The 27,302-nt window shown below is 47.7% G+C and overlaps 1 protein-coding gene across 13 annotated transcripts in view; it reads left to right on the top strand.

Moving 5' to 3' along the window:
* Positions 1-27,302, top strand: part of PACS2 (phosphofurin acidic cluster sorting protein 2) — a 238,099-nt gene that overhangs the window by 114,171 nt on the left and 96,626 nt on the right. For all 13 annotated transcript variants that reach the window (XM_038765675.1, XM_038765667.1, XM_038765666.1 and 10 more), the window contains exons 3-5: positions 4,164-4,253; positions 14,042-14,167; positions 23,959-24,121. In XM_038765675.1, coding sequence (XP_038621603.1) covers positions 4,164-4,253; positions 14,042-14,167; positions 23,959-24,121 — 379 coding nt within the window. The remainder of the gene's footprint in view (positions 1-4,163; positions 4,254-14,041; positions 14,168-23,958; positions 24,122-27,302) is intronic.

Here is a 27,302-nt window from a genome sequence, read left to right as displayed (position 1 = left end):
TGTGCCAAACACTCTAGTGAGCGCCGGGTTAGATTCACTAATTCATTCATTCAATCGTATTTATTGAGCACTTACTGGGTGCAGAGCGCTGTGCTAAGCGCTTGGGAAGTCCAAGTTGGCAACATGTAGAGACGGTCCCTACCCGACTGCGGGCTCACAGTCTAGAAGGGGGAGACAGATGACCAATCAAAACATATTAACAAAACAAAATAAATAGAATAAATATTCATTCATTCAGTCCTATTTATTGAGCGCTCACTGGGTGCAGAGCGCTGTGCTAAGCACTTGGGAAGAACAAGTTGGCAACTTGTAGAGACGGTCCCTACCCGACAGCGGGCTCACAGTCTAGAAGAGGGAGACAGATGACCAATCAAAACATATTAACAAAACAAAATAAATAGAATAAATATTCATTCATTGTCGTATTTATTGAGCGCTTACTGGGTGCAGAGCGCTGTGCTAAGCGCTTGGGAAGTCCAAGTTGGCAACATGTAGAGACGGTCCCTACCCAACAGCGGGCTCACAGGCTAGAAGGGGGAGACAGACGACAAATCAAAACATATTAACAAAACAACATAAATAGAATAAATATTCATTCATTCAGTTGTATTCATTGAGCACTTACTGGGTGCAGAGCGCTGTGCTAAGCGCTTGGGAAGTACAAGTCGGCGACATATAAAGACAGTCCCTACCCAACAATGGGCTCACAGTCTAGAAGGGGGAGACAGACAACCAATCAAAACATATAAACCAAATAAAATAAATAGAATAAATATGTACAAGTAAAATAAATAGAGTAATAAATATGTACAAACATATATACAGGGAATGGAAGGGCTACAACTGCTCTGAAACCTAATGAAGTCGGGCAGCAAATTAAATAGAGCGCCGTGCACACGGTAAGCTCTCACTCTCTACCACCGATTGAATTATCTTTGTCGATCACCTCCAACGCCTAACTCTTCCAGACCTCAGTTTCTCCCCCCCAAAAGGCAAATTCCTCAGCCCTTCTCAGGGCAGGGAGAAAGTACATTCCGTTTTGGGGAGTTTGGTCGCTGAGGAACCCCAAGTTAAGGCAAGCTCACGCTTTACACCGCTTGGCTTCGCACGATGTGGGCGTGGGAACAAGTTGAGCCCACTGTTGGGTAGGGACCGTCTCTAGAGGTTGCCAACTTGGACTTCCCAAGCGCTTAGTCCAGTGCTCTGCACACAGTAAGCGCTCAATAAATGCGATTGATTGATTGATTAATGAACAGGGCAAGAGAATGCCTCCCCCCCCCACCCTGTTCAAAGGCCCATCTCCTCCTGGAGGCCTTCCCAAACTAGGCCCCGGCTTTTCCTTATTTCCCACTCCCTTCTGCATCGCCCCGATTTGCTCCCATTCCCCTTCCCCGCCTCCCCGTCTCCCATCACTTATGTCCAGATCTGTCATTTTATTCATTTCTATTCATGTCTTTTAGACTGTGAGCCCGCTGTTGGGTAGGGACCGTCTCTCTATGTTGCCAACTTGTCCTTCCCAAGCGCTTAGTACAGTGCTGTGCACACAGTAAGCGCTCAATAAATACGACTGATTGATTGATTAATCAACAAGGCAAGACAATGGCTCTCCCCCCCCGCCCCGCCCCATTCAAAGGCCCACCTCCTCCTAGAGGCCTTCCCAAACTAAGCCCGGCTTTTCCTTATTTCCCACTCCCCTCTGCATCGCCCCGATTTGCTCCCATTCCCCTTCCCCACCTCCCCGTCTCCCAGCACTTATGTCCAGATCTGTCATTTTATTCATTTCTATTCATGTCTTTTAGACTGTGAGCCCACTGTTGGGTAGGGACCGTCTCTACATGTTGCCAACTTGGACTTCCCAAGTGCTTAGTACAGTGCTGTGCACACAGTAAGCGCTCAATAAATACAATTGATTGATTGATTAATGAACAAGGCAAGACAATGGCTCCCCCCCCCACCCCGTTCAAAGGCCCACCTCCTCCTAGAGGCCTTCCCAAACTAAGCCCGGCTTTTCCTTATTTCCCACTCCCTTCTGCATCGCCCCGATTTGCTCCCATTCCCCTTCCCCGCCTCCCCGTCTCCCATCACTTATGTCCAGATCTGTCATTTTATTCATTTCTACTCATGTCTTTTAGACTGTGAGCCCGCTGTTGGGTAGGGACCGTCCCTACATGTTGCCAACTTGTCCTTCCCAAGCGCTTAGTACAGTGCTCTGCACACCGCAAGTGCTCAATAAATACAATTGAATGAATGTCTGCCTCCCCACCTCTAGACTGTAAGCTCCTTGTGGGCGGGAATGTCACTGTTTATTGCTGTATCGTACTTTCCCAAGCGCTCAGTACAGTGCTGTGCACACCGGAAGCGCTCAATACGTACAATAATAATAATAATGACATTTATTAAGCGCTTACTATGTGCAAAGCACTGTTCTAAGCCCTGGGGACGTTACAAGGTGATCAGGTTGTCCCATGTGGGGCTCACAATCTTAATCCCCATTTTGAAGATGAGGTAACCGAGGCACAGAGAAGTTAAGTGACTTGCCCAGAGTCACACAGCTAACAGTTGGTGGAGCTGGGATTTGAACCCATGACCTCCGACTCCAGAGCCCATGCTCTTTCCACTGAGCCATGCTGCTTCAACTGAATGAATGAATGAATGAATGAATATCCCAATCTACAGACATTGTTCAGGAGAAAGTTCCCTTATTCCCCTTAAGGTGTTCTCTCCAAAGTACATAGCAAAAACACATGCGGTGTAAGAAATTATAATAATAATAATAATAATAATAATGATGATGGCATTTATTAAGTGCTATGTGCCAAGCTCTGTTCTAAGCGCTGGGGAGGATACAAGGTGATCAGTTGTCCCTCATGGGGCTCGCAGTCTTCATCCCCATTTTACAGATGAGGGAACTGAGGCCCAGAGAAGTGAAGTGACTTGCCCAAAGTCACACAGCTGACAGTTGGCGGAGCCGGGATTTGAACCCGTGACCTCTGACTCCAAAGCCCGGGCTCTTTCCACTGAGCCACGCTGCTTCTTAACTAATCCCAGCTCTGCCACTTGTCCCCCTGGTAACTTTGGGCAAGGCATATCGCTTCTGTATGCCTCAGTTTCCTCATCTGTACAATGGGGGCTCAATCTCACTCCCTCTGCTTCGACTGCGAGCCCAAATTCTCCTTCAGAAATTGTGACAAATAATAACTGCTGTGTTGGTTAACCTCTTACTATGTGCCAGGAACTGTTCTAAACACCCGGGTAGATCCAAACTAATCAGTTTGGACACAGTCCCCGTCCCCCATGGAGTTCACGGTCTTAATCCCCATTTTAAGTGTGAGGGAACTGAGGCCCAGAGAGGTTAAATGACTTGCCCGAGGTCACACAGCAGACAATCAATCAATCAATCAATCGTATTTATTGAGCGCTTACTGTGCAGAGCACTGTACTAAGCGCTTGGGAAGTACAAGTTGGCAGCATATAGAGACGGTCCCTACCCAGCAGTGGGCTCGCAGTAGACAAGTGAGAAGCAGCGTGGCTCAGTGGAAAGAGCCCAGGCTTTGGAGTCAGAGGTCATGGGTTCAAATCCCGGCTCCGCCAGTTGTCAGCTGTGTGACTTTGGGCCAGTCACTTCAGTTCTCTGTGCCTCAGTTACCTCATCTGGAAAATGGGGATTAAGATTGTGAGCCCCCCGTGGGACAACCTGATCACCTTGTAACCTCCCCAGCGCTTAGAACAGTGCTTTGCCCATAGTAAGCGCTTAATAAATGCCATTATTATTAAGTTGCAGAGCTGGGAGTCTGAACTAGACTTCTTCTACTTCTTCTTCTTCTTCTAGACTGTGAGCCCACTGTTGGGTAGGGACCGTCTCTATATGTTGCCAACCTGTACTTCCCAAGCGCTTAGTACAGTGCTCTGCACACAGTAAGCGCTCAATAAATACGATTGATGATGATGATGATGATTCATTCTGGGGTAGAAGGTTAAAACTAGACTGTGAGCCCACTGTTGGGTAGGGACCGTCTCTATGTGTTGCCAACTTGTACTTCCCAAGCGCTTAGTCCAGTGCTGTGCACACAGTAAGCGCTGAATAAATACGATTGATTGATTGATTGATTGATTAAACCATGAGTTCCCCCCCTCCCTCCCCCCCCCCCCTTTTGTTTTCCCAGGGCTCCAAACGAATCCTGAGATCTCATGAGATTGTACTGCCCCCCAGTGGACAAGTCGAAACGGACCTCGCGCTAACATTCTCCTTACAGGTAATAATACTAATAATACTACTAATAATACTAATAATAACAACAACAATAATAATAATAGCAATAATAATAGTAATAGTATTTGTTCAGAAATCTCCAGTGGCTACCAATCAACCTACGCATCAGGCAGAAACTCCTCACCCTGGGCTTCCAGGGTGTCCATCCCCTCGCCCCCTCCTCCCTCCCGTCCCTTCTGTCCTTCTCCAGCCCAGCCGGCACCCTCCGCTCCTCCACCGCTGATCTCCTCACCGTACCTCGCTCTCGCCTGTCCCGCCATCGACCCCCGGCCCACATCATCCCCCGGGCCTGGAATGCCCCCAATCCCTCTGCCCATCCGCCAAGCTCGCTCTCTTCCTCCCTTCAAGGCCCTGCTGAGAGCTCACCTCCTCCAGGAGGCCTTCCCACAATGAGCCCCCTCCTTCCTCTCCCCCTCCTCCCCGTCTCCATCCCCTCCGCCTTACCTCCTTCCCTTCCCCACAGCACCTGTATATATGGATATATGTTTGTACGTATTTATTACTCTATTTATTTATTTTACTTGTACATATTCTATTTATTTTATTTTGTTAATATCAATCAATCAATCAATCAATCGTATTTATTGAGCGCTTACTATGTGCAGAGCACTGTACTAAGCGCTTGGGAAGTACAAATTGGCATCACATAGAGACAGTCCCTACCCGATAGTGGGCTCACAGTCTAAAAGGGGGAGACAGAGAACAGAACCAAACATACCAACAAAATAAAATAAGTAGGATAGAAATGTACAAGTAAAATAAATAAATAAATAAATAAACAGAGTAATAAATATGTACAACCATATATACATATATACAGGTGGTGTGGGGAGGGGAAGGCGGTAAGGCGGGGGGGATGGAGAGGGGGACGAGGGGGAGAGGAAAGAAGGGGCTCAATCTGGGAAGGCCTCCTGGAGGAGGTGAGCTCTCAGCAGGGCCTTGAAGGGAGGAAGAGAGCTAGCTTGGCGGATGGGCAGAGGGAGGGCATTCCAGGCCCGGGGGATGACGTGGGCCGGGGGTCGATGGCGGGACAGGCGAGAGCGAGGTACAGTGAGGAGATTAGTGGTGGAGGAGCGGAGGGTGCGGGCTGGGCAGTAGAAGGAGAGAAGGGAGGTGAGGTAGGAGGGGGCGAGGTGATGGACAGCCTTGAAGCCCAGGGTGAGGAGTTTCTGCCTGATGCGCAGATTGATCGGTAGCCATTGGAGGTTTTTGAGGAGGGGAGTGATATGTCCAGAGCGTTTCTGGACAAAGATAATCCGGGCAGCAGCATGAAGTATGGATTGAAGTGGAGAGAGACACGAGGATGGGAAATCAGAGAGAAGGCTAGTGCAGTAGTCCAGACGGGATAGGATGAGAGCTTGAATTAGCAGGGTCGCGGTTTGGATGGAGAGGAAAGGGCGGATCTTGGCAATGTTGCGGAGCTGAGACCGGCAGGTTTTGGTGACGGCTTGGATGTGAGGGGTGAATGAGAGAGCGGAGTCGAGGATGACACCAAGGTTGCGGGCTTGTGAGACGGGAAGGATGGTAGTGCTGTCAACAGAGATGGGAAAGTCAGGGAGAGGACAAGGTTTGGGAGGGAAGACAAGGAGCTCAGTCTTCGACATGTTGAGCTTTAGGTGGCGGGCGGACATCCAGATGGAGATGTCCTGAAGGCAGGAGGAGATGCGAGCCTGGAGGGAGGGGGAGAGAGCGGGGGCAGAGATGTAGATCTGGGTGTCATCAGCGTAGAGGTGATAGTTGAAGCCGTGGGAGCGAATGAGGTCACCAAGGGAGTGAGTGTAGATTGAGAACAGAAGGGGACCAAGCACTGAACCTTGGGGAACCCCCACAGTAAGAGGATGGGAGGGGGAGGAGGAGCCTGCAAAAGAGACTGAGAAAGAACGACCGGAGAGATAAGAGGAGAACCAGGAGAGGACGGAGTCTGTGAAGCCAAGGTCAGATAACGTGTTGAGGAGAAGGGGGTGGTCCACAGTGTCAAAGGCAGCTGAGAGGTCGAGGAGGATTAGGACAGAGTATGAGCCGTTGGATTTGGGTTTGGTTTTGTTCTCTGTCTCCCCCTTCTAGACTGTGAGCCCACTGTTGGGTAGGGACCGTCTCTATTTGTTGCCAACTTGGACTTCCCAAGCACTTAGTCCAGTGCTCTGCACATAGTAAGTGCTCAATAAATATGATTAAATGAGTGAATGAAAGTTAAGCGCTCCCTCCCCCCCCCCACACCCTTTCCATAAGGTGGGGTGTGGGACAGGGAGCGTTGGGGCAGGGGCAGTCCCCCGGCTCCCTGCCAAGCTAGCTGTCTTCCTCCCTTCAAAGCCCTACTGAGAGCTCACCTCCTCCAGGAGGCCTTCCCAGACCGAGCCCCCTCCTTCCTCTCATTCATTACTTGTACACATTTACTATTCTATTTATTTTATTTTGTTAATATGTTTTGTTTTGTTGTCTGTCTCCCCCTTCTAGACTGTGAGCCCACTGTTGGGTAGGGACCGTCTCTAGATGTTGCCAACTTGTACTTCCCAAGCGCTTAGTACAGTGCTCTGCACACAGTAAGCACTCAATAAATACAATTGAATGAATGAATGAATACTATGTGCCAAGCAGTGTCCTAAGCGCTGGTGGGTTACGAGGTCATGAGGTTGTCCCACTTGGTGCTCACAGTCTTAATCCCCATTATACAGATGAGGGAACTGAGGCCCAGAGAAGTTAGGTGACTTGCCCAAAGTCACACAGCTGACAAGTGGCGGAGCCGGGATTAGAACCCGTGACCTCTGACTCCCAAGCCCCGAGCTCTTTCCACTGGCCGTCGGAAGTTAAGATAATGATGGTATTTGTTAAGCGCTTGCAGTGTGCCAAGCACTGGGGTAGATGCAAGGTAATCAAATCATCCCACATGAGGCTCACAGTCTTAATCCCCATTTTACAGATGAGGTAACTGAGGCACAGAGAAGCGAAGTGACTTGTCCGAGGTCACACAGCAGACCAGTGACGGAGTTGGGATTAGAACCCACGGCCTTTGACTCCCAAGCCTGGGCTCTTTCCACTGACCGTTGGAAGTTAAAAGATAATGATGGTATTTGTTAAACGCTTACTATGTGCCAAGCACTGTTCCAAGCGCTGGGGTAGATGCAAGGTAATCAGGTTGTCCCACATGAGGCTCACAGTCTTAATCCCCATTTTACAGATGAGGTAGCAGAGGCACAGAGAAGTGAAGTGACTTTTCCAAGGTCACACAGCAGACTAGTGATGGAGTCAGGATTAGAACCCACGGCCTCTGACTCCCAAGCCCGGGCTCTTTCTACTGACCGTCGCTAGTTAAGATAATGATGGTATTTGTTAAACGCTTACTGTGTGCCAAGCACTGTTCCAAGCGCTGGGGTAGATGCAAGGTAATCAGGTTGTCCCACATGAGGCTCACAGTCTTAATCCCCATTTTACAGATGAGGTAGCAGAGGCACAGAGAAGTGAAGTGACTTTTCCAAGGTCAAACAGCAGACCAGTGATGGAGTCGGGATTAGAACCCACGTCCTCTGACTCTCAAGCCCGGGCTCTTTGCCACTAGGCCATGCTGCTCCTCTTTAATGTGGACGTCTAATTGTCGCATTCCACACCAAAAGCGGAGTTTTTCGCGTAGTCTGAAAAATTCCTTTATCCTTGCAGCTTTCCCCATTTCTCACAGCTTTGCTTCGTACGAGTAGAATGAAATTATTGTTTTTCTCCTCCACCTACGTGGAACTGAATGTGTACTAGATGGCTGAGGAAAATGTACTGTTTTAATTAAGCACAATTAATGTGGGCAGTCACGTGAAGAAAATACAGAGCTGCAAATTCGAGGGAATTTTAAGGGATTTGGGAATATGAATATATATATAGTCTGGGGGTTGGGTGGAGAGGATAGATAGCCAGCCACATATGTGACACGTATCATCATCAATCATATTTATTGAGCGCTTACTATGTGCAGAGCACTGTACTAAGCGCCTGGGAAGTACAAATTGGCAACATATAGAGACAGTCCCTACCCAACAGTGGGCTCAGTCTAAAAGGGGGAGACAGAGAACAAAACCAAACATACTAACAAAATAAAATAAATAGAATAGATATGCACAAATAAAATAAATAAATAAATAAATAGAGTAAAAAAATATGTACAAACATATATACATATATACAGGTGCTGTGGGGAAGGGAAGGAGGTAAGATGGGGGGGATGGAGAGGTATGTTTATGTTTGTAAACAAGTGTATTCTGGTGTGTCAGTTCCCATGCGGAGATAGAAACAGCGTGGCTCAGTGGAAAGAGCCCGGGCTTTGGAGTCAGAGGTCATGGGTTCAAATCCCGGCTCTGCCAACTGTCAGCTGTGTGACTTTGGGCAAGTCACTTCACTTCTCTGGGCCTCAGTTCCCTCATCTGTAAAATGGGGGTTAAAACTGTGAGCCCCCCCAGGGACAACCTGATCACCTTGTCGCCTCCCCAGTGCTTAGAACAGTGCTTTGCACATAGTAAGTGCTTAATAAATGCCGTTATTATTATTAGCCTAGGCAAATTAGCTGAAGACTGGAAATTCAGCTTGGCCTCAAGAACGTCAAACCCCGGCCAAGGAAGAGATTTTTGAAAATTGCCAGAATAACCCGTTGACTCGGCCCTTTATTTCTTCAGACTTCAGGTGTTCACTGCGGCATCCATTCCAGTCACCTCCACGAAGTGGAGAAGGGTGGGATGAGCTGGTTTCCACCAACTTCCAGGATGGATTTATTCTCTGCTTAGTACGATTACTTCTTGGGGCATATTTAGCCGCCACTCTGTTTCCCTCCCTCACAAATAATAAGAATAATAATAATGATGGCATTTGTGAAGCGCTTACTATGTGCAACACACTGGGGTGGATACAAGGTGATCAGGTTGTCCCACGTGGGGCTCACGATCTTAATCCCCATTTTCCAGGTGAGGGAACTGAGGCCCAGAGAAGTGAAGTGACTTGCCCAAAGTCACCCAGCTGACAAGTGGCGGAGCCGGGATTAGAACCCACGACCTCGGACTCCCAAGCCCGGGCTCTTTCCACTGAGCCCCGCTGCTTCTCTGTGGAAACGTGGCCCGGATTAAATGCAAAGGGGACCCCCAAAGTTCAGAACTGAAGTGTCTTTTTACTGCATATTAAACCATCAGGGCCTGAGAAGCAGCGTGGCTCAGTGGGAAAGAGCCCGGGCTTTGGAGTCAGAGGTCATGGGTTCAAATCCCAGCTCCGACACTTGTCAGCTGTGTGACTTTGGGCAAGTCACTTAACTTCTCTGTGCCTCAGGTCCCTCATCTGTAAAATGGGGATGAAGACTGTGAGCCCCATGTGGGACAACCTCATCACCATGTATCCCCCCAGCGCTTAGAACAGTGCTTTGCACATAGTAAGCACTTAATAAATGCCATCATTATTATTATTATTATTATAGAAAGGACCTTCATTTCAAGTTATTGGTCATGAGCCAAAAAACAACTATGTAATGAGGTTTTTTTTATGGCATTTATTAAGCGCTTACTATGTGCAAAGCACTGTTCTAAGCGCTGGGGAGGTGACAAGGTGATCAGGTTGTCCCACGGGGGGCTCACAGTCTTTAGCCCCATTTTTCAGATGAGGGAACTGAGGCGCAGAGAAGTGAAGTGACACACAGCTGACAAGTGGCGGGGCCGGGATTCGAACCCCTGACCCCTGACTCCAAAGCCCGGGCTCTTTCCACTGAGCCACGCTGCCTCTCAGAGTTATGAGGAAAGTGACTAGATTTCACTTCTAGATGAAGCACGGTTGCAGTTCTGTGGTTCCTTTCCCTTCATTTCTTCAGTCTTCACAGGTGTTTTAAAAAGCCTGCGCTCGGGTTTTGTGCAATGCGTGAAAATATCCTTCTTTTTAATAGTAGTAGATGTACCCGTTTAGGATAATTTGCAGATCAACCCTGATCCGTTTTAAAACCCTTAAATGGATATTTTCCCCTGTAGAGTCTGGAGTCACCCTACCCATAGACGACAGGCAGCAGGATCTAATAATAATAATCGATAAATGGGGTATTTGGTGCTTTCTATGTGCCAAGCACTGTTCTAAGTGCTGATGTAAATCATCATCATCAATCGTATTTATTGAGCGCTTACTATGTGCAGAGCACTGTACTAAGCGCTTGGGAAGTACAAATTGGCAACGTATAGAGACAGTCCCTACCCAACAGTGGGCTCACAGTCTAAAATAATGGGGTTGGGCACAGTGTCTGTCCCACATTGAGCTCCCAGGCTTAATCCCCATTGGACAGATAAGGTAACTGAGGCCCAGGGAGGTGAAGTGACTTGCCCAATGTCTCACAGCAGACATGAGCTGAGATTAGAACTCAGATCCTCCGACTCCCAGTCCCCGGCTCTTTCTACTGGGCCACGCTGCTTCAGTGGCATCTTGTGAGTGTCCTGTCCAGGCCAGGACTCTCCCTCTAAGCATAGTGTTAAGAGGCCGGGCCTGGGTTCTAATCCTGGCCCTGCCCCATATCTGCTGTGTGGCCTTGGGCAAATCACTTCAGTTCTCTGGGCCTCAATTACCTCATCTGTAAAATGGGGAGCAAGACCGTGAGCCCCATTTGGGCAGAGACTGCTTCCAACCCAATTTGCTTCTGCCCACCCTGGCACACAGTAAATGCTTAGCAAATACCATAGTTATTACTCTGAAGCATTTTGAGATTTTTCCTGCTCGCACAACTTACTGGGGTAAAAAAAAAAACCCACAAAAAAATCCATCTTCTTAAAATCCTTTCTCCCTGACTGATTTGCTGCAAACCTTACCTCCGTCGAACCTCAATGGGTGTCCCGTTGTTCATTCAAAATTCGGCCGGTTTCTTTCCACTTCCCGTATTCATTCATTCAATCGTATTTAGTGAGCGCTTACTGTGTGCAGAGCACTGTACAAAGTGCTTGGGAAGTACAAGTCGGCACATATTCATTCATTCATTCAATCGTATTTATTGAGCGCTTACTGTGTGCAGAGCACTGTACTAAGCGCTTGGGAAGTACAAGTCGGCACATATTCATTCATTCATTCATTCAGTTGTATTTATTGAGCGCTTACTGTGTGCAGAGCACTGTACTAAGCTCTTGGGAAGTACAAGTTGGAACATATTCATTCATTCATTCAATCATATTTATTGAGTGCTTACTGTGTGCAGAGCACTGTACTAAGCGCTTGGGAAGTACAAGTCGGCACATATTCATTCATTCATATTTATTGAGCACTTACTGTGTGCAGAGCACTGTACTAAGCGCTTGGGAAGTACAAGTCGGCACATATTCATTCATTCATTCATTCAGTCGTATTTATTGAGCGCTTACTGTGTGCAGGGCACTGTACTAAGCGCTTGGGAAGTACAAGTAGGCACATATTCATTCATTCATTCATTCGATTGTATTTATTGAGCACTTACTGTGTGCAGAGCACTGTACTAAGCGCTTGGGAAGTCCAAGTCGGCAACATATAGAGACGGTCCCTACCCAACAACGGGCTCCCAGTCTAGAAGGGGGATGTTTGTATATCTTAGCCGACATCGGGCACTTTTCCTTCCCGTAGGCCGTCTCTCTTTTTACCTTCTCTCTCTGATAGCGCTACTCTCACCGCCCTTCCCAGACTGAGCCCTTTCCTTCCTCTCCCCCTCATCCCCCTCTCCATCCCCCACATCTTACCTCCTTCCCTTCCCCACAGCACCTGTATATATGTTTGTACATATTTATTACTCTATTTATTTATTTATTTTACTTGTACATCTCTATCCTATTTATTTTATTTTGTTAGCATGTTTGGTTGGGTTCTCTGTCTCCCCCTTCTAGACTGTGAGCCCACTGGTGGGTAGGGATTGTCTCTCTATGTTGCCAACTTGTACTTCCCAAGCGCTTAGTACAGTGCTCTGCACCCAGTAAGCGCTCAATAAATACGATTGATTGATGGATTGCCCTCACATGAAGCCACTGCCTAACTCCTAAAATTGGTATGACTGACGGTTTCCAGCGATTGCAGCCCGAGGACAAAGGGCTCAGCCGAGCACACGGAAAGAAATAATCCCCCTCTGGGTTATCATCCTCATCATCATCAATCGTATTTATTGAGCGCTTGCTATGTGCAGAGCACTGTACTAAGCGCTTGGGAAGTACAAATTGGCAACATATACAGTCCCTACCCAACAGTGGGTTACGCGGTGGTTCGGTTTCCTCTCAGTTTGGTAACCCCCTCTGAAAATCTCGCTTCATTTCCGTTTGCCAACTCCGGGAAGCCGATTTTAGGCTACCGCTTCCACTCGCCTATACAGACTAAAAATAAACAAGCGTCCAAATCTAGGCCTTTCTAACCCACAAGTGAAAATCGCCAACGCCTGGGTGATAATGAAGAGAAATCGAGGTCCTCTGATGAATAGGAACACCAGCAGCCCGCATTTGAGGCGTTGAAAAAAGCCCGTTTCCATTGAGCCCCAGCCAGGGTGACACGGTGGAGTGATTACTAAAATGATGGGGTCGAATGTAATGAATATGCTAATGGCCATTATTGATCACCGTAAATGAATCGCCCAACACATTTTTGACCTGCTTTTACGGATGTGCCAATTATACTTGCCATAGAAACCCATTCACGGCAAGCCCAAAATAGCTGCCCGTGGAGGAGATGGGATTTTAAACGATTGGCCCCAAATTAAGCCCGAAATTAAGGGATGGTTGTTTGTTCCCGGTGTCGAGGGGCCGGCGGAAAGGGCGGGAGAACGCGGCTGCTGGAATTCCAGAGCCGCTTCTTGAAATATCCGTCGGCCTCCGGGTGGAAAAGATCCAAAGTCCGGATCGCTCCGGGTGATTGCCCCAGCTGGAAAGGCCTCACCACTTTAACTATTCAGTATTCGTCACCATCAATCGTATTTATTGAGCACTTACTGTGTGCAGAGCACTGTACTAGGCGCTTGGGAAGTACAAGTTGGCAACATATAGAGGCGGTCCCTACCCAACAGTGGGCTCACAGTCTAAAAGGGGGAGACAGAGAACAAAACCAAACATACTAACAAAATAAAATAAATAGAATAGATATGTACAAGTAAATAAATAAATAAATAGAGTAATAAATATGTACATACATATATACAGGTGCTGTGGGGAAGGGAAGGAGGTAAGATGAGGGGGATGGAGAGGGGGACGAGGGGGAGAGGAAGGAAGGGGCTCAGTCTGGGAAGGCCTCCTGGAGGCCATTATTATTATTATTAGTATTATTAGTATTATTAGTATTATTATTATTTGCACACATTGTGTCTGACTCGGATTATCAGAATCAACGGGCATCCAGTCCTGTTCTCCAGTGCTGACATCCTCACTCGTTAACTTGATTCTGGGTATTAGAGCTACCATGGGATAATTGGTAATGATGAGTTCAAGCTCAGATAATAATAATAATTGTGGTATTTGTTAAGCGCTTACTGTGTGCCAGGCACTGTACTATGCGCTGGGATGGATACAAGAGCTTAGAACAGCGCCTGGTACAGAGTAAGCACTAACAAATACCAACATTATTATTATTATTATTATTGACAATTGCCGTAATTATTGTAAGCAAATCGCGTCGGGCACAGACCCCGTCCCACAGGGGGCTTTCAGTCTCAATCCCCGTTTTACGGACGAGGGAACCGAGGCACAGAGAAGTGAAGCGACTTGCCCAGGGTCACCCAGCGGCTGCTAAATGTGGTCTTCCTCCAGTATCGGGAGTTGTTATAACTTTTCGATCGTATCCCAATCACAGTACCCTCACTTCTTGAAAAGAGAAGGCAACAAACTCCAGATCATGCTGCAGAGGAGGAAGCGATACAAGAACCGAACAATTCTCGGCTACAAAACGCTGGCGGTGGGCTCCATCAACATGGCAGAGGTAAGAGCTCGAGGCGCAAAAGCCGAGAGAGAGATGGATGAGTCAGTCGCCGGCACGTACTGCTCCTCTTTAGAGCAGGCGGCATCCATTCAAGTCTCCCGTTCGCTCCTCAAAGACATTTTTCCCACCCCGACTTCCTCGCTTTCACTATTTGTTGAGAGCCCCTTGGGTGTTCTCGGCCGGAATGGAAGCCCGCATTCCCCGAAACCATTCATTTCTGCGTAAGAACGGTTTGTTTGAGTAGGGACTGTCTCTATATGTTGCCAATTTGTACTTCCCAAGCGCTTAGTACAGTGCTCTGCACATAGTAAGCGCTCAATAAATGCGATTGATGATGATGATGATGATGATTCCCTGCCCAGAATGAGCTGTGAATCAATAGGAGCGGATGTCTACTCCATAATGTGGGTTGGGCATTGTACTAAGAGCCGTGGGGACTTAAAGAGGAAAGGTCTTTGCCTTCAAGGAGCTCCCAATCTGATGATAATAATAATAATAATGGCATTTATTAAGCGCTTACTATGTGCACAGCACTGTTCTAAGCGCTGAGCAGTTGAAACAGGTTACAAGTAAAGCAGAGATGAAAAATGAAGAGCAGATGACACAGAACTGGGAGTCAGGAAGTCTCACGTCCTCCCCCTGGCCTGGAATGCCCTCCCTCCGCACATTTTATTTTGTTAACCTGTTTTGTTTTGTTGTCTGTCTCCCCCTTCTAGACTGTGAGCCCGCTGTTGGGTAGGGACCGTCTCTATATGTTGCCAACCTGTACTTCCCAAGCGCTTAGTACAGTGCTCTGCACACAGTAAGTGCTCCATAAATACGATTGAATGAATGAATGAATGGGGAAGTTACAAGGTAATCAGGGTGTCCCAAGGGGGGCTCACAGTCTTAATCCCCATTTTACAGATGAGGTAACTGAGGCACAGAGAAGTTGTGACTTGCCCGAAATCACACAGCTGACAATTGGTGGAGCCGGGATTTGAACCCATGACCTCTGACTCCAAAGCCCGGGCTCTTTCCACTGAGCCACGCTGCTTCTCTGATAGGAGACACAGATTGACGCAGTGGCTTAAACAAACTTAAAATGCAGGAGACTGAAGCCTGTTTTTACATTTAAAGCTTTAATAAGCTCACCATTTCCCGGTTGGCGGGAAAAGGCAGCAAACTGGGAAAGGGCAGACCCTCATGGAAAATTCACGGGCCTGGAAGTGAGAGGACGTGGGTTCTAATCCCAGCTCTGCCACTTGTCTTGCTCCGTGACCCGGGCAACTCATTTAACTTCCCTGTGCCTCAGTTGTCTCATTCATTCATTCAGTCGTGTTTATTGAGCACTTACTGTGTGCAGAGCACTGTACTAAGCGCTTGGGAAGTACAAGTCGGCGACATATAGAGACGGTCCCTACCCAACAACGGCCTCACAGTCTAGAAGGGGGAGACAGACAACAAAACAAAACATGCAGACAGGTGACAAAACAGGTAGAAAGTGGGGGATTAAATCCTCTTCCCTCCAACTGGGAGTCCCATGTGGGACAGGGATTCATTCATTCATTAAATTGTATTTATTGAGCGCTTACTGTGCGCAGAGCACTGTACTAAGCGCTTGGAAAGTACAAATCAGCAACATATAGAGACGGTCCCTACCCAACAACGGGATCACAGTCTAGAAGGGGGAAACAGACAACAAAACAAAACATGGAAACCTTTTAGACTGTGAGCCCACTGTTGGGTAGCGACTGTCTCTATATGTTGCCAATTTGTACTTCCCAAGCGCTTAGTACAGTGCTCTGCACATAGTAAGCACTCAATAAATACGATTGATGATGATGGAAACAGGTGACAAAACATGTAGACAGGTGACAAAACATGTAGAAAGTGGGGGATTAAATCCTCTTCCCTCCAACTGGGAGTCCCATGTGGGACAGGGATTCATTCATTCATTAAATTGTATTTATTGAGCGCTTACTGTGCGCAGAGCACTGTACTAAGCGCTTGGAAAGTACAAATCGGCAACATATAGAGACGGTCCCTACCCGACAACGGGCTCACCGCCTAGAAGGGGGAGACAGACAACAAAACAAAACATGTGGACGGGTGACAAAACATGTAGAAAGTGGGGGATTAAATCCTCTTCCCTCCAACTGGGAGTCCCATGTGGGACAGGGATTCATTCATTCATTAAATTGTATTTATTGAGCGCTTACTGTGCGCAGAGCACTGTACTAAGAGCTTGGAAAGTACAAATCAGCAACATATAGAGACGGTCCCTACCCAGCAACGGGCTCACAGTCTAGGAGGGGGAGACAGACAACAAAACAAAACATGTGGACGGGTGACAAAACATGTAGAGTGGGGGATTAAATCCTCTTCCCTCCAACTGGGAGTCCCATGTAGGACAGGGATTCATTCATTCATTAAATTGTATTTATTGAGCGCTTACTGTGCGCAGAGCAGTGTACTGAGAGCTTGGAAAGTACAAATCGGCAACATATAGAGACGATCCCTATCTAGATAGAGACTGATGGTGTCAATACCATCAGACAGGGATGGTGTCCAAACTGATTATCTCAAATCTGCCCCAGCGCTTAGTACAGTGCCTGCCACATAATAATAGTAATAATAATAATAATTATAATGACATTTGTTAAAGCGCTTACTATGTGCCAAGCATTGTTCTAAGCGCTAGGGTAGATACAAGGTTATCAAGTTGTCCCCTGTGGGACTCACAGTCTTCATCTTGTGCCTCAGTTACCTCACCTGTAAAATGGGGATTAAGACTGTGAGCCCTATGTGGGACAACCTAATTGCCAACACTTAGAACAGTGCTTGGCACATAGTAAGTGCTTAAAAAATACCATCATCATTATTATTACTGTTTATAGTCTCTAGAATGCAGTTTCCTGGAAGGATTAGGCTCAGTGGGTCTAGGCTTCAGGGGGAAGGTGGGTTTTTCCGGGTGCTTAGATGGAGGAGAGGGATACACCTCTATGTCATCCTGTCCCAAGTGCTTAGCACACAGTACACGCTCAATCAATACCGTTGTTTGATTGAACTATGGGGCTTACTGGAGAGGAAAGAGGGAAAAGGGGGAAAGGCTCACTCCTAAACTAATAATAATAATATTAGTGATGGTATTTGTTAAGCACTTACTATGTGCAAAGCACTGTTCTAAGCGCTGGGGAGGTTACAAGGTGATCAGGTTGTCCCAAGGGGGGCTTACATTCTTCACCCCCATTTTCCGGATGAGGGAACTGAGGCCCAGAGAAGTGAAGTGACTTGCTCAAAAAGTCACACTGCTGACAGTTGGCGGAGCTGGGATTCGAACCCATGACCCCCGACTCGCAAGCCTGTGCTCTTTCCACTGAGCCACATCGCTTCTCAGGGATTTGTAAATGATAACTTTCAAAGTGGAAACTCTCCCCGAGTTCCTTCCCAGTAGTATAGCAGAAATCCACCACCCTGTCGCATCTGCTCTAATCACCGGGAGGTTTAGTGGGAAATCGACAGCGTTAATCCCGACTTGGCGGTCCCTCTCAGTACTTGTGGACTTTGGATTATCTGTTCACATCCTTCCTTTATATTGCTTTTCTTCTCCTACCAAGCCACTGCGATGGTTTTTTTTTTCCCCTCTTTTGTGTCAGGCTGGGTGTAATCCTGATTTGAGCCTTCAGAATCCAAGGTCTCCGCGTGGGGAGGCAGTAGGGATTCCCGGGAATTTCTCGTAATTACGGAGCTTTACCCCGGTGTCCGTTAGCCAGCTTCCTGGGGCTTAGCCGGGAACCTTTGTCCAACTGAAAGTCGGCTTATCTTTACGGGGCCTTGGGCCTCACATAAAAACTTTAATTATCTGGGTCCGTTTCAAGGAGTGTTCCTGTCCTACATTATTTTCTGTTGGGTTGATGATCGTCTGTAATGGAGGCGAGAAGTGATGCAGGTGATTACCGTGCTCTGCACACAGTAAGCGCTCAATAAATACGATTGATTGATTGATTAAAAAAAAAAAATCATGCCCAAAATCTTCCACAGGACAGTATTTCACAACTTCTTGATGGGGCGGGATGGGGAAATTTGGCTGGAGACTAGTGTTGGGTGACCCAGATGAAGAACTTCCCCAACCCAAACTGAAGTCAGCGCCGCAGAAGAACCCTGGGGTTTTAAATTCATCGATGATGATGGCATTTATTAAGCGCTTACCATGTGCAAAGCACTGTTCTAAGCGCTGGGGAGGTTACGGTGCAGTCAGGTTGTCCCACGGGGGGCTCACAGTCTTCATCCCCGTTTGACAGGCGAGGAAACTGAGGCCCAGAGAAGTAAAGTGACTTGTCCAAAGTCACGCAGCTGGCAATTGGCGGGGCTGGGATTTGAACCCATGACCTCTGACTCCAAATCAATCAATCAATCAATCAATCGTATTTATTGAGCACTTACTATGTGCAGAGCACTGTACTAAGCGCTTGGGAAGTACAAATTGGCAACATCTAGAGACAGTCCCTACCCAACAGTGGGCTCACAGTCTAAAAGGGGAGACAGAGAACAAAACCAAACATACTAACAAAATAAAATAAATAGAATAGATATGAATAAAATAATTAAAATAGATATGAATAAATAGAATAGATATGAACTCTTTCCACTGAGCCACACTGCTTCAATTCATTCACTCATTCATTCAGCCTTATTTATTGAGCGCATACTGTGTGCAAAGCACTGCACTAAGCACTTGGTAGAGTGCGGTAGAACAATGAACAGATACATTCCCTGCCCACTATGAGCTTACAGTCTACAGGGGTAGGAATTCATCACAGTTCCTGTCCCTTGGGGAGCTCGCAGTCTAAGAGAAACTCACAATCACAGAGAAGCAGCGTGGTGCACATTGGATAGAGGCCAGGCCTGGGAGCCTCACTTGGATAGAGCCTCACTCCCTTGGTGACCTCATTCGCTCCCACGACTTCAACTGTCACCTCTACGCTGATGACACCCAAATCTCCATCTTTGCCCCCGCTCTCTCTCCCTCCCTTCAGGCTCAGGTCTCCTCCTGCCTTCAAGACATCTCCATCTGGATGTCTGCCCGCCATCTAAAACTCAATTTGTCCAAGACCGAACTCCTTGTCTTCCCTCCCAAACCCTGCCCTCTCCCTGATTTTCCCATCACTGTTGAAGGCACTCCCATCCTTCCCGTCTCACAAGCCCGCAACCTTGGGTGTCATCTTCGACTCCGCTCTCTCGTTCACCCCTCACATCCAGTCCGTCACCAAAAACTGCCACTCTCACCTCTGCAACATCGCCAAGATCTGCTGTTTCCTCTCCATCCAAACCGCTACCCTACTGGTTCAGTCTCTCATCCTGTCCTGACTGGATGACTGCATCAGCCTCCTCTCTGATCCCCCATCCTCCTGTCTCTCCCCACTTCAGTCTATACTTCACTCTGCTGCCCGGATCATCTTTGTGCAGAAACACTCTGGGCATGTTACTCCGCTCCTCAAAAATCTCCAGTGGCTACCAATCAACCTACGCATCAGGCAAAAACTCCTCACTTTCGGCTTCAAGGCTGTCCATCCATCCCCTGGCCCCCTCCTACCTCCCGTCCCTTCTGTCCTTCTCCAGCCCAGCCCGCACCCTCCGCTCCTCTGCCACCACTAACCTCCTCACCGTACCTCGTTCTCGCCTGTCCCGCCGTTGACCCCCGGCCCACATCCTCCCCCGGGCCTGGAATGCCCCCAATCCCTCTGCCCATCCGCCAAGCTCGCTCTCTTCCTCCCTTCAAGGCCCTACTGAGAGCTCACCTCCTCCAGGAGGCCTTCCCACACCGAGCCCCCTTTTTCCTCTCCTCCTCCCCTTCCCGCCCGCCCTACCTCCTTCCCCTCCCCACAGCACCTGTATATATGTTTGTACAGATTTATTACTCTAATTATTTTACTTGTACATATTTACTATTCTATTTATTTTATTTTGTTAATATGTTTTGTTTTGTCGTCTGTCTCCCCCTTCTAGACTGTTGAGCCCGCTGTTGGGTAGGGACCGTCTCTAGATGTTGCCAACTTGGACATCCCAAGCTCTTAATACAGTGCTCTGCACACAGTAAGCGCTCAATAAATACGATTGAATGAATGGGAGTCAGAAGGTCATGGGTTCTAGTCCTGGCTGTGCCACTTGTCTGCTGGGTGACTTTGGGCAAGTCACTTCTCTGTGCCTCAGTTGCCTCATCTGTAAAATGGGGATTGAGACTAGCCCCATGTGGGACAGAGACGGTGTCCAACCCAATTTGCTTGCATCCACCCCAGCACTTAGGACAGTGCCTGGCACTTAGCACTTAACAAATACCATAATTATTATATTGTATTCTCCCAAGCGCTTAGTATAGTGCTCTGCACACCGTAAGCACTCAGTAAATATGACTGAATGAATGAATGGTTATATTGGACTCTCCCATATGCTTAGTACAATGCTCTGCACACAGTAAGTGCTCAATAAATACATGTCTGTGATTTATTTATAGTAAGGTCTGTCTCCCCTCCCAGACTGTTAGCTCATCGTGGACAGGGAATGTGTCTGTTTATTGTTGTATCGTACCCTCCAAGCGCTTAGTACAGTGTTCCGCACCCAGTAAGCGCTCAATAAATACGATTGAATGACCGAGGATGCCAGCAGAACGATCCAAGACGGGACGGGCAGCATCTTAGATCCACGTGGGCAGCCCGCGGTGCCCAGGATGATTTAGAGACTGTGACCATTTTCTATTTTTAATCCCTCACTGTTTGTTTTGGAGAGGAGCGTGCACAAGTTTGGCTGGAGAATTTTTGGAATAGGCCCGGCGTGCCTTTTTTCCTCCCTTCACTGAAAATGGTTTTCAGAAAATCTCCAGAGCGTTTTCTTTTTCCTTTTTTTTTTAAAATTGTAACTGAGTGGAGGCAGTATCAGGTTACCAACGTTATTCTGTTTTATTTAATTCAGCTCTAAGTTTTTAGTAAGTGTTCAAGCAATGAGAGCGCATCACCGAAGGAATTGTAACGATGCATTAATGTCTAGGTTACTATTGATTCGGCCCCCTGGCTCTTAGTGGCATTAGCAGTACGGAGAGCGGTTTTCAAACGCGCTCAGGGTCTCCGAGGACTTTCGGTAATAGCTTAATGTGATTTTTTTTTTTCAATAAATAATCTCTTCCCCTTGTGCGGATTGTTCAAATCCTTTCGTTCGGTTCGGTGCGCTTCTGTTGTGCCCATCTGGAGCCGCCTCCGTTCACAATTTACGGGTGCGTGCCGAGCTCTCCTGGGAAATAAAGACACGCAGAGACGAAGTCGGGCAAGGCTAGGGTTTTCTTAGATCTGAGGCTGTCCAGATCTCTCGCTTGTCTGCAAACTGGTCATTTCTTGTCGTCCATCTCCCTCCTGGGCCCTGGTAGTGGATGTCGCCATGGGAGGCCTTCCCAGACTGAGCCCCTTCCTTCCTCTCCCCCTCGTCCCCCTCTCCATCCCCCCCATCTTACCTCCTTCCCTTCCTCACAGCACCTGTATATATGGATATATGTTTGTACATATTTATTACTCTATTTATTTACTTATTTATTTTACTTGTACATATCTATTCTATTTATTTTATTTTGTTAGTATGTTTGGTTTTGTTCTCTGTCTCCCCCTTTTAGACTGTGAGCCCACTATTGGGTGGGGACCGTCTCTATATGTTGCCAACTTGTACTTCCCAAGCACTTAGTACAGTGCTCTGCACACAGTAAGCGCTCAATAAATACGATTGATGATGATGATGATGATCCCCCCACCGGCCCTCCCTCCTTCCCCTCCCCACAGCACCTGTGTATATATTTGTACAGATTTATTACTCTATTTTACTCACACATATTTAGCATTCTATTTATTTTGTTAATGATGTGCATCTAGCTTTACTTCTGTTTATTCTGATGACTTGACACCTGTCTACATGTTTTGTTTCATCGTCCGTCTCCCCCTTCTAGACTGTGAGCCCGTTGTTGGGTAGGGACCGTCTCTATATGTTGCCGACTTGTAAATACTAATAAATAAAATAATAATGGCATTTATTAAGCGCTTACTATGTGCAAAGCACTGTTCTAAGCGCTGGAGAGGTTACAAGGTGATCAGGTTGTCCCACGTGGGGCTCACAGTCTTCATCCCCATTTCACAGATGAGGTCACTGAGGCACAGAGAAGTGAAGTGACTTACCCAAAGTCACATAGCCAGCAATTGGCATAGACGGGATATGAACTCATGACCTCGGACTCCAAAGCCCGTTCTCTTTCCACTGAGCCACACTGCTTCTCTAGCCTTCCCAAGTGCTTAGTCCAGTGCTCTGCACATAGTAAGCGCTCAAGAAGTACGATTGAAGGAATGAATGAATGTCAGCTCTGCATGGCTCAGTGGAAAGAGCCCGGGCTTTGGAGTCAGAGGTCTTGGGTTCGAATTCCGACTCCACCACATGTCTGCTGTGTGACCTTGGGCAAGTCACTTAACTTCTCTGAGCCTCAGTTACCTCATCTGTAAAATGGGGATTGACTCTGAGCCCCACGTGGGACAACCTGATCATGTTGTATCCCCCCCAGCGCTTAGAACAGTGCTTTGCACATAGTAAGCGCTTCACAAATGCCATCATTATTATTATTATTATTATTATTTGTTCTGCCTCGTTGCTGAGAGAGGCTCTTCTAGTGACATTGTCACTTGGTAATCGACAGCAGTGTCCTGCCCTGGACAGTAAACCTCTGCAGTCAGGGTACAGAGTCCTACTAGAATCAATCAATCAATCAATCGTATTTATTGAGCACTTACTGTGTGCAGAACACTGTACTAAGCACTTGAGAAGTACAAGTTGGCAACAGCGTGGCCTAGTGGCAAGGACCCGGGCTTGGGAGTCGGAGATCATGGGTTCAAATCCCGGCTCCGCCAATTGTCAGCTGTGTGACTTTGGGCAAGTCACTTCACTTCTCTGGGCCTCAGTTACCTCATCTGTAAAATGGGGATGAAGACTGTGAGCCCCCCGTGGGACAACCTGGTTACCTTGTAACCTCCTCAGCGCTTAGAACAGTGCTTTGTACATAGTAAGCGCTTAATAAATCCCATTATTATTATTATTATTATTAACATATAGAGACGGTCCCTACCCAACAGTGGGCTCACAGTCTAGAAGCAGCCTGACTCATTGGAAAGAGCCCGGACTTGGGAGTCAGAGGTCATGGGTTCAAATTCCGGCTCCGCTGACTGTCAGCTGGGTGACTTTGGGCCAGTCACTTCACTTCTCTGGGCCTCAGTTCCCTCATCTGTCAAATGGGCATGAAGACTGTGAGCCCTCCGTGGGACAACCTGATCACCTTGTATCCTCCCCAGCGCTTAGAACAGTGCTTTGCATGTAGTAAGTGCTTAATAAATGCCATTATTATTATTATTATTGCTAGCATGGGGCATACATCCGTTACTTAATACCAAAATCTGTTTTGCTACAGGTGAAATATCACCAGCCTGCAACTGTCGACTGTGTCTGTTTATTGTTAATAATAATAATGATGGCTCAATAAATACGATGGAAGGAATGAATGAATGAAATCAGTTGCGCGAATCTTTGTGTGCGCCGGCCTGCTTCAGCTGTGTCCCGGCATTCCTTCGCCCGCTCTGCTTCCCATTTCAAAGCTAGGGGATCAAGAAAAGAATGCTAGGAAGATATGAAAAGAAAATACCGGGCGGGGGACGGGAATGGTCGTGTGTGATTTTATTTTTTTCAAGCGTTTTGTCCGAGTTTAAAAGTAACCAGCTCTCGGGAATTCCCCCAAACAGGTGATGCAGCACCCCACTGAAGGAGGCCAAGTTCTGAGCCTCTGTAGCGACGTCAAGGAAGTCACTGCCAAAGTTGCCGAGATCTGGATCTTCTCACTGTCCAGCCAGCCAATAGATCACGAAGAGAGCACGATGCAGGCCAGCCAGAAGAGCAAATCCACCGGTGATTTTTCATTCATTCCATCGTATTTATTGTGCACTTTCTGTGTGAGATTTATTACTCCATTTTACTTGTCCATATTTGCTATTCTATTTATTTTGTTAAGGACGTGCAGGTAGCCATAATTCTATTTATAATAATGGCATTTATTAAGCGCTTACTATGTGCGGAGCACTGTTCTAAGCTCTGGGGAATTTACAAGGTGATCAGGTTGTCCCACGTGGGGCCCACAGTCTTCATCCCCGTTTTACAGATGAGGGAACTGAGGCCCAGAGAAGTGAAGTGACTTGCCCAAAGTCACACAGTTGACAAGTGGTGGAGCCGGGATTTGAACCCATGACCTCTGACTCCAAAGCCCGGGCTCTTTCCACTGAGCCACGCTGCTTCTCCTTATTTGTTCTGACGATTTTGACACTTGTCTCCAGGTTTGGTTTTGTTGTCTGTCTCCCCCTTCTATCAATCAATCAATCAATCGCATTTATTGAGCGCTTACTGTTGCAGAGCACTGTACTAAGCGCTTGGGAAGTCCAAGTTGGCAACATATAGAGACGGTCCCTACCCAACAGTGGGCTCACGGTCTAAAAGGGGGAGACAGAGAACAAAACCAAACATACTAACAAAATAAAATAAATAGAATAGATATGTACAACATACGTTCTAGGCTGTGAGCCCGCTGTTGGGTAAGGACCGTCTCTATATGTTACCGACTTGTACTTCCCAAGCGTTTAGTACAGTGCTCTGCACACAGTAAGCGCTCAATAAATATGATTGAATGAGTGAATGCAGAGCACCGTACTAAGCGCTGGGAAAGTCCAATTCGGCAGCAGATAGAGACAATCCCTACCCAACAACAGGCTCGCATTCATTCATTCGATCGTATTTATTGAGCGCTTACTGTGTGCAGAGCACTGTACTAAGCGCTCGGGAAGTACAAGTTGGCAACATATAGAGACGGTCCCTACCCAACAGCGGGCTCACAGTCTAGAAGGGGGAGACAGACAACAAAACAAAACAAGTAGACAGGCAAAACAGGTAGACAGAAGACAGCAGCTTTTTCCTCTGCTAGCTAGTCGTAGTCATCGTAGTGCTTAGTACAGTGCTCTGCACACAGTAAGCGCTCAGTAAATACGATTGAATGAATGAATTATAGTAGTACTCCTAACGCACGATGTTTTCCTTTTTTTCATGGTACTTGTCAAGTGCTTACTATGTGCTAGGCACTGAGGTGGAAACAAGGTAATCAGGTTGGACACAGTCCACACCCCACGTGGGGTTTGTTCATTCATTCATTCGGTTGTATTTATTGAGCACTTACTGTGTGCAAAGCACTGTATTAAGCGCTTGGGCGGGTACAGTATAACAGACACATTCCCTGCCCACAGCGAGTTTAGAGGGGGAGACAGACATTAATATAAATAAATAAATAAATTGCAGATTTATACCTGTGTGCCGTGGGGATGGGAGGGAGGATGAATGAAGGAGCAAGTCAGGGTGACGGAGAAGGGAGGGGGAGAAGAGGAGAGGAGGGCTGAGTCAGGGAAGGCTTCTTGGAGGAGATGGGCCTTCAATAAGGCTTTGAAGTGGGGGCGAGCAATTATCTGTCCGATATGAGGAGGGAGGGCATTCCAGGCCAGAGGTAGGATGTCCCCCTCCCTCCAGGCTCACATCTCCTCCTGCTTTCAGGACATCTCCATCTGGATGTCCGCCCGCCACCTGAAACTCAACATGTCCAAGGCTGAACTCCTTGTCTTCCCTCCCAAACCCTGCCCTCTCCCTGGCTTTCCCATTACTGTTGACGGCACTACCATCTTTCCCGTCTCACAAGCCCGCAACCTTGGTGTCATCCTCGACTCCGCTCTCTCATTCACCCCTCACATCCAAGCCGTCACCAAAACCTGCCGGTCTCAGCTCCGCAACATTGCCAAGATCCGCCCTTTCCTCTCCATCCAAACCGCTACCCTGCCCGTTCATACTCTCACCCTATCCCGTCTGGACTACTGCATCAGCCTTCTCTCTGATCTCCCATCCTCGTGTCTCTCTCCACTTCAATCCATACTTCATGCTGCTGCCCGGATTGTCTTTGTCCAGAAACGCTCTGGGCATGTCACTCCCCTCCTCAAAAACCTCCAATGGCTACCAATCAATCTGCGCATCAGGCAGAAACTCCTCACCCTGGGCTTCAAGGCTGTCCATCCATCCCCTCGCCCCCTCCTACCTCACCTCCCTTCTGTCCTTCTCCAGCCCAGCCCGCACCCTCCGTTCCTCTGCTGCCGCTAACTCCTCACTGGGCCTTGTTCTCGCCTGTCCCGCCATCGACCCCCGGCCCACGTCATCCCCCGGGCCTGGAATGCCCCCAATCCCTCTGCCCATCCGCCAAGCTCGCTCTCTTCCTCTCTTCAAGGCCCTGCTGAGAGCTCACCTCCTCCAGGAGGCCTTCCCACACTGAGCCCCCTCCTTCCTCTCACCCTCATCCCCCTCTCCATTCCCCCATCTTACCTCCTTCCCTTCCCCACAGCACCTGTATATATGTATATCTGTTTGTACCTATTTATTACTCTATTTGTTTATTTTACTTGTACATATCTATTCTACTTATTTTATTTTCTTAATATGTTTGGTTTTGTTCTCTGTCTCCCCCTTCTAGACTGTTGGGTAGGGACTGTCTCTATATGTTGCCAACTTGTACTTCCCAAGTGCTTAGTACAGTGCTCTGCACACAGTAAGCACTCAATAAATACAATTGATTGATTGTTTGACGTCAGCAAGAAGTTAGTGGCGAGAAAGACAAGATGGAGGGACAGTGAGAAGGTTAGATTTAGAGGAACGAAGTGTACGGGCTGGGTCGTAATAGAAGGACAGTAGGCTTCACAGTCTTCATCCCCATTTTACAGATGAAGTTCGGAGGCACAGGGAATTTAAGTGACTATTTTATGGTGTTTGTTGAGGGCTTACTAGGTGCCAGGCACTGTACTAAGCAGTGGGGTCATTCCAAGGTAATCAGGTTGGACACAGTCCCTGTCCTACAGGGACTCCCAGTCTTCATCTCCATTTTGCAGTTGAGGTTACAGAGAAGTTAAGTGACTTGCCCCGGGCCACACAGCGGACAAGTGGCAGAGCCGGGATTAGAACCCAGGTCCTTCCGACTCCTGGGCCCTTGGTCTATCCATCAGGCCACTCTGCTGTC

Source organism: Tachyglossus aculeatus, chromosome 23, assembly GCF_015852505.1.
Source record: "Tachyglossus aculeatus isolate mTacAcu1 chromosome 23, mTacAcu1.pri, whole genome shotgun sequence".
Classification (NCBI taxonomy): Eukaryota; Metazoa; Chordata; class Mammalia; order Monotremata; family Tachyglossidae; genus Tachyglossus; species Tachyglossus aculeatus.
This window is presented reverse-complemented; position numbering and strand designations above follow the sequence as displayed.